The sequence below is a fragment of the Cajanus cajan genome, chromosome 5, assembly GCF_000230855.2.
Source record: "Cajanus cajan strain Asha chromosome 5, NIPB_CcT2T_4, whole genome shotgun sequence".
Classification (NCBI taxonomy): Eukaryota; Viridiplantae; Streptophyta; class Magnoliopsida; order Fabales; family Fabaceae; genus Cajanus; species Cajanus cajan.
Genome location: NC_138521.1, coordinates 44,879,464 through 44,888,447, shown reverse-complemented (window position 1 = coordinate 44,888,447; position 8,984 = coordinate 44,879,464). Strand labels below are relative to the sequence as shown.

At 28.3% G+C, this 8,984-nt stretch overlaps 1 protein-coding gene across 2 annotated transcripts in view; it reads left to right on the top strand.

Annotated features, from left to right (window-relative positions):
• Positions 1-433: 433 nt before the first annotated feature.
• Positions 434-8,984, top strand: part of LOC109811492 (protein PIN-LIKES 3) — a 53,351-nt gene continuing 44,800 nt past the window's right edge. The window contains exons 1-2 of one of the 2 annotated variants that reach the window (XM_083075252.1): positions 434-546; positions 672-859. In XM_083075252.1, the coding sequence (XP_082931378.1) occupies positions 489-546; positions 672-859 (246 nt within the window). In that variant the 5' untranslated portion in view covers positions 434-488. The remainder of the gene's footprint in view (positions 547-671; positions 860-8,984) is intronic. The other variant, XM_020375251.3, reaches the window with a different exon arrangement.

Sequence of the window (8,984 nt, the reverse complement as noted above, 5' to 3'; positions counted from 1 at the left end):
AGCATTTATTCACTATTCACTTGCATGCGCATATAGGGAGAGAATTTTCCCTATGCTTTGACGGTTAGATGAAGAAGAGCTGATGGTTACACCCAATAAGCATCCATCTCTATAGTCTCTAACGTAATGATATTGCCCACCCATGTGAATAGGACCCCTTTGCTTACATGTCTCTTTCAATCATTACAATTTTATCAATCATTGGATAGTTAAAACAAAACCAACCAATAACATTTTACTAGAAATTACAACAATTTTTAATTTTTTACTTTTACTTCCATAACATTACTCTTGAAATAATAAATTAAATCAATTAAATCTTTTATGAGTATCACATATATCTTTTATTGACAATATTGATCGTCAAGGGGTAGATTTATATAACGATTTACATGGTGACGGTGACATAATTTAGAAGTCGCAAATTTGGTGTGATATTACAAGTTGGTAACTTGTTTTGATAGGGGATTAAATAAATTAAATCCCCAATGTCATTGTCACACTACATTGCAGAGACAAGGCACCAAAAACAGAGCAACTCCTTCGGTAATATTTCGACAATTTTTGTTTCTCTGTCTTTGGCCTAAGGGAAATTACACTTTGAACCTGACACCAACATCTTCAAAAGCTGATAGATACTAACAATAATTGCTATTTTTATGCAAAAGCAGAGCAGAAGGTGTTCCTCATTGCAATCAACCATTTCGCATCATATTCATCAATGTCGTTTTGGACCCTATTCTTCGTGGCTCTGGTGCCGGTTATGGAGACCCTCTTGATTACTCTCCTTGGTTTATTCATTGCCACAGAACGCTTTAATCTCCTCAGAAGTGCTGATGCAAGAAATTGTTTGAACAATGTAAGTTCATTTCTTCTCATAGTATAACATGTTTTAACATAACTTACTAGAAATGTTTTTAAGAGTTTATCTTTTAATATAAGTTTAAAAAGATTTTGGAATTTTTTTTAAGTACTAAGTAAATTGTTAGTCTTTAGGTACCTGTTTCTGCTTATGTTGGATGATTGAAGATTCATCCAACAAGATCTTAACTAAGTCTTTGCATATTTAGTTGGTTAGGATTCAACTCGGATAAGAAGATAAAGTAAGTAATGTCTCATTAATTTTCTCATTAACTACTAAATTTGGGATGTTAATGGACTAGTTTAGCTCGATTTTGAACTAAAAAATCATCCTATCTTAAAAAAAAACAGAACTTTCGATTTGGTTTGGATGTTTTTCTGAAAGAAATTTGAGCTGATAAGTCTAATCCAATGTAGTTTGGAGTTGATTGGCTGGTTCAGATTTTACTGTTCATCTTAAATTTTTTCATAGGCAATTTGGACACCACAATATTTACATGGAGACAACATAGATCATCTCTCAGAACCAGAAAACATAAGAGTAAAAAAATATGTAAACTCAACATTAGTTGTCGTATATATCTGTCAAATACATTAATTTCAACCAATTTTTTAGAAGTAAATGACCTTCGATGTTGTATATTTTATAACAACAAATACAATAATTCAGCATGTGAACAAACTTGAAAAAATTAGCAATTTATTTTAGCTGCAACAAGCAACGAGTTACACACTAAATATAAACCGCAACAAATATAACATATGAGACAAACTGCAATAATGGAAAGCCCCCTTATCTATTACATCTATAAGATATAATAAAGGAGAATCTTTCATTTAATGTATGTAAATTTTAGATGATATTATCTTTAAATTTTCAAAAATAATAAAAATTAATCATTTTTATAAAGAGAAGACTTCAACTCTAAATTTTTATATTTAAAAACTAAATACAATATCAATTAGTGTTTTGATCCTGTCAATGATATGAACATTGATTTAACTTAGTTTGGATCAACTTTCGAGATGCAAATTCAAAACCAAACCGGTTAATTTAACACAAAGAACATATAAAGAAATCCAAAAACTATTGAGTTGCATCAATTTTGGAGTTTTTGGATTATTTTTTAAATTAATTTGTATTTGAAACCCCTAATTAAAATACCTGTTTTAGTTTTTTTTTTTCACTTTAGAGAGGTTATATATATATATATATATATATTTAGTTATTGTTTGAATTGAAAAAAATTTATGATAATTTTTACATTAAGTAAAATTAAAAATATGAGATTAAATATATTTTGTTATAAAAAGAATTGAAAAAAATTTATTGAGTTTTATTACTAACATGCCATAAAAATAAAAGAGAAAACAAATATTATAAATTACTTTACTTCGAAACCAATTTAAATTTGAAGTGTTAACAATGCACTATCTATTATCTAACATAACACACTATTATTGATTAAAATTGATCGAAAAGTATAAAGTTATATAATAAGACTTATGAAATAAATAATATCCACATACTAAAAGAATACAAATTTACTATTCATACCCATCCTTCTCAAATTAAATAAAATTACTTTTTAATAGTTGCAAAATTAATTTCGTTTAAATTTAACCAAAGACATACCCATATTGTGCTTGATTTATATTATTGTACAATTTAATGCATGTTGAATATAGTTCATGAGTAGGAATCGATCCGAGAAAAAATTATACATTATTGTTAACATACCAATTAATTTGGACCTTTGCCCCATTTTGGTCGTTCATATCTCACATCACACTGGCTGTCAACAATACTGGTTTTTAAAACTTTTATTTATTTATTATATTATTTCCCATATTTATAATTTTATAATTATATATATATATATATGAGATTGGAACTTGCTCCTTCATCCTGTTTAATTAATATCTATAATTTTTTAAATTTGCTTAATTAATATTTATAATTTTAAAAAATGTACTTTTAATTTCATACCGGAACATTCTTTAATTTTCCGGTTAAAAATGATCTTAATTTCTATAATTTAAAATTAATAATTTTAATCAATATATCTATACATTATATCTCTCAAATATTATTAAGAAAGTATTGATTTCTCATATTTTTTTTGAATAATCATTTATAATCATTTATTTTATTTTTTTTATTTTATTTTTATATTTTAAAAATTTAAGAGATACGAAGTATGTTTTTCTCTTTTAATATTTTATAATTGGGAGAATTTCTTCCATTATACTAACATTTTGACTTTTGAAAATAAACAAACAGAAATTCAACAATTATAAAAAGAAAAAATGATGATCAAAATTATCGTTTTTAAAATATAAAACTTAAGACTAATTATGACTAAATATTTGTGGACTTAACATACATATTACTTATATAACTTTGACCAAGTATTTTTTAATATTTTTTTTCTTTTCTTAGTATAAAATGGGTCATCTCTGGTTTTCTTGCTTTTTAGAAAAATATTACAGAAAAAAAATGATAGAGAAAAGAAATATCAGCAAGTCTAGTTTAGTCGGTCGAATGAAATGAATTTTTTTGGTGTGACCATCGGCCACCGTTCTTAGGTATGAACAACACGATTAAGTGTTTATATGTCACATACTATTTTTCTTTTATGATATATTAAACATTACAACTAAATATGGATTTGTGGAAATTTGTTTGACTTTAATCTAATTTAACTTTAATTAGAAAATTTCGTTTCAAAATTCATAAAAATGGTATTTGAATGTTGGTAGTCCTAAAAAGCAAAAAAGAAGCAAAAAATGAAAATCTATTAAAAATCAAATCAACACCAAATATTGATAAATTCGATAAATATAGACACCGGTTACATCTTTTATATATAATTTAAATACGTTTGTAGTTCTTATATGATTTCTTTATTTTATTCTTTTCATCTTTTAAAATTTACAATTATTATTTTTATCTTAAAAAACAAGTAAATTTTAATTTTAGTCATTCTAAATTTTTTTTTATCTCTATAAAATATAAAATCACAATTTTAAATTCTTAATAATCATTTTAAAGTAATTGAATAACTTTCATTTTAGGAATATATAAATTATTTTTAGACTTGTTGCTTGTTACTAGTAACATGATACTATAAATACATCTGGACGTTATTTTAGATAGTCAGTTGTCATTTAATTAAATAGATAAACGCATAATAAGTGTTACATAATAATAATAATACCAAGAAAAAAAAATATCTTCACATTTTGAAGGATCAAAATCTAATAAATTAATTTTTATAAAAACTAAAAAGAAAATTCTTTCATATAAAAATGTTATATATAATAATATATAAAAATACGTAAATATAAATCTATTTAATATTCAATAGTGTAACAACCCGCCAGGTCTCACACTGTCTATAACATCCAAATACAAGTATAAAAATAAAATCTCACTATTAAACAATTATATATATATATATAATGAGAATACACAACTAAAAAGTCTCATAATATATATAACTGAAAGTAGGGAAATAATATCCTATACAACAACTAGGTAGTCAAAAGCTACCAATCAACTAATTACAACGTTAGCCCTCCTCCCGAGTTTCGAAGCTCACCCAGTCCAGCAAAGCACCTATCTTGATCTGCTCGCATACCAAGATATGGTCATTGCAGTCCCAACCACATAAGAAAAACACACTAGGGTAAGCTCACAACAATAAACATAAAAAAATAGCATCAACATATAATAAATAGCAATAGAATTCTACTTTCAACTTGCAACTTAAAGCAACACAACATCTACTATAATAGATATACAATATCATCTACTAGCAATAACATTTTCAACACATCGCACTTTATTCAAATTGGTCGTTGTAATTGGTATAGCTCGGCCTGACCCTTATATCGTGGTCGCTTCATACATGTCTGTCTCGACCTTGCCCACACACGGGACCAACCAAGTCCTAGAGGAGAACAACACATCATCCACTCCGAGGAACAACTTTCCAAGGAGGGTTTTTAAACAAATTGGGCTCTTAGAGCACCACAACTATCTCAATCTGCACAATGGGATGAGCAACTTCTAAAACTTCTCCTCTATTCCTAGTGATCAACAACTCATCACAACACAATCACATAGTATTTATCACAATAGCTCAACTATCAAATCATTCATAAAACATTATATACAACTTGAATGCAACAACCCATGCAACATTAACTAATGCGTCGTCACACATATACAACTAGGAGATCTCGGAGGTCCAATACTACTGTCTGGACAGAAGGGTTTGGGTATGAGCCTACCACGGCCTTGGCTAGCATCACCAATCCGCATATGGAGTTAGCCCACTCACTGTCCTCCAAGTACCATGCACCCCCAGTACCTAGTCAAAGACTACATCTCTAACAAGATACCTTACTCAAATTGGTCATTTAACCATGACATGGATCGACTACTTCCATGTCGCCCATACAGTACTAAGGGATTCAATTTTAAAACAACTTTCAACTTATCTCCTTATTACTATATATCTCAACATAGGACATATATCTTCACCATATGTCCCCAACTTTTCAACTTTACAACAATAGGCAGCTTTACAACTTTACAACAATAAACAACTTACAACATTATAACAATAGACAACTTATAACATTACAACAATAGACATCTTACAACAATAGACAACTTACAACATTACAACAATAGACATCTTACAATAATAGACAACTTACAACATTACAACAATAGGCATCTTACAACGATAGGCAACTTTCAACTTTCAGCAATAAATATCTTTATACTACTTAATCAAACAACTATAGTCAACACAATATCAACTTTTCAACAATGAACTACTTCAACTTATACATCTCAACTTATTAATAATTCAACAATAAACAACATAAAAACAACTTAGTTTCACCAAATACACAACATATAGCAACTTTAACAACATATTACATATTATCAACACACAACATATAAACAATGTAAGTCAATAACTACTCAAATAATCTTCATCAGGCAACTTAGCAACTTAACCATTTTCAAGGAAAATAATGCATGAAACTTCCCTAACCTGAAGATTAACTCAGCATCGCCAAGAGCTTAGAAGAAGTGTAATTTCCTTCCGAAGCTCAGCCCGGGAACCTCCGTCTTCCAAAAGCAAGCTTCCTGGCCTAGAGTCTTTCTCTCTAAAACTTCTCTCTAAGTTCCCCTTTTCTCCTCCTCCTCAACGCTTATTTATATAGGTTAGGAGTGACCAGAACGGCCCGTTTCGAGTCTGGAACGGCCCGTTCTGGGCTCCTTCATCATGTGTAAAATTCACATGCAGAACGATCCATTTTGAGACCAAAACGGCCCGTTTTGAGACCAGAACGACCCATTCTGGCAAGTCTAGAACGACCCATTCTTAAACCAGAACGGCCCGTTCTTGAGTTGAATTTAACTCACAACAACTATATTTGGAACGACCCGTTCTCAACTAGGGTTTACAGGCCTATTTAGTAGTCTGGAACGGCCCGTTTTAGTTTGAGAATGGCCTGTTCTGAGCTACTAAATCACCCTTATTTTAGTCTTTTAGAACAACCCGTTTCAATTTTGGAACGCCCCGTTCCAGTCTACCAACTGCGTTACAAATAATATATATTATGTGTTATTATAATATATATATTTTAACAAGATATTAATATATTATATATATATAATATAAAAAATAATTTTTAATAATAAATATTATGTTAGTATATAACAATTTTTATAGTTAAAATATCCGTCTCTTTAAAATATTGAACAATAATAATTAATTTCTTTTGGATAACACCTTTATTGATTGTTGTGTTTTCTAAATACTTAAAGTTAAAGAGTTTAATAATTATACGATTGTAAATATTGGTCATTGATATATTTTTTAATTATTTATAATAAAGTTAAAAGATCATTTTATTAATACATATTTTTCTTAAAATACGTGTTATATTAAAATAGAAATAATTTGAATTAAAAGGAGTATTCGATAAGAGAAATTTTGCTAATAAATATGTCATTAAATTAAATGAGAAAATATGTATAAAAAATTAATGAGTATTTTTTCATTAAAAATTTGATAAATGACCTATTTTCAAACATGGCAATCCTAAACAAAGTTTCTTATTTTTTGGACCTTATATAACATTCTATAAAATAAAATAAAAAAGTTATGTTTTCTATATAATAAATAGAAAAGTAAAAAAAAAAAAAAAAAGAAGCATGCATTAAATAAGAAAATCATATAATAAAGAGATATAGAAAATTATTATTAATAAATGCATAATTTGTTTTTTAATATCTTAAATATTATCCTGATATGATGTGATTTTAGTTTGTTAAGTTCTAATTGTTATAATTAAGTCTCTCAAATATTTTACAATTTATAACTATGTTGTTCTTGTGACACCCTCCTAAGTCCTACCTCAAATAATCTAATAAATAATTTAAATATAATGCGATTTATTAACAAAGGTGCACATATTATAAAATTGCATAATCACCAATTTATATAAATGGGATTCACAATTCATTCTATAAAACTCTTTAAGTAAAAATAAACATAACCAAACACTTTTGTAAAGTTAAAAACAAGGCACAACTCCTTGTTTACACAAAATCCTCATCTAAAACATAAATCATCATATTTAAATAACTTCAACTTAAATAAAGAAAACTAAAAATCATCTGCATGTTGTCATACTAATAAGAGCAAAACCTAGTATGAGTGAAGTTTTAAGTTTTCCCTTCATCAAATTTCTCTTCCTATATCCAATTTATTCCTGCAAATGGCGATTAGTCTAAAACAAACATAGTAACACATTGAGAGGGAGAATACATCTCATCCATGTGCAACATATATAAAAACACATATAAACACACATGCACACACATATATGCATGCATGGATGTTCAGGGATGTGCACACACACACACACGCACACGTGCACACACACACACATGAGGGAAGGATTTGTTTACTTTAAGAGTAAGTCTACCTAGACTTCATTTAATAACTTATGTTTTACATTAAATTTCAACGATTCAAGCATTGAAATTAAAGTTCTTAATGCATTGATCAAGACTACAAATTTTTACAAAATTTGAAAATTATTCAATACTTCATTTCATTAATTCAAATAAGAGTATAAAATAATTTTATGATTATTCATCAATTTAAATTAATGAAACAAAGTATCAAATGATTTTCAATTTTTTTTAAAATTTGTAGATTTAATCTATACATTAAGAACTTTAAAATTTGATGTAGAACATGAGTTATTGAATAAAGTAAGTCTAAGTAGACTTACTCTTGGAGTAAACGGATCCCCCATATATATATATATATATATATATATATTCTCATCTCCACATCCAAGAAAAAACTCCTAATAATAACACCAATCAAAATTACATTCACTCATCCTCAGCAACTAACAATAATATGTAACCCAATCATTCATAATTATAAACATAATACTTATGTAGATGCATGCTCTTAACTCTACATGCATGTGGAACCAAATCTCCTCATCACCCCCAACTCAAAAGAGCCTAGGAACCAAATGGAACCACCCCATCCTTGGTGATTCCCTCCAAACCACTCTTCATCAAAAGATGTCTATCAAGATTTTGTTGAAGTGTTACAGTTGGCTATGGTTGCCTCTCATTCCCATCAAAATTTCCTCACCATAACATCTCTTAAGGCATAGGTATATGACCTATGAAAACTACCTCCATAAACTCACACTATCCTGCAAACAAAATATGTATGCAAGGACTCTAATAGCCACATCGCATCATTACATATATCCAACATCCATCAATTTCATTTGCTAGTCTACAACACTGGACTTATACACCAAATCTCATCACACCACCCATGGTGACTTTTCATATCATACATTTATATAACTCTTCACACATAATGCTTACTCATTATTCATACATCCAAGAACACATTATTTATTGAATATCTATTTTGTCACTATCTCGTTATCTTTATCTACTTAATTTTAATCCTTAATCTCTTCTCACGATTCCTTAATCTTTACTAGAGTTACACTCGACATGGTGTCACCCGCACCAAATGTTATGA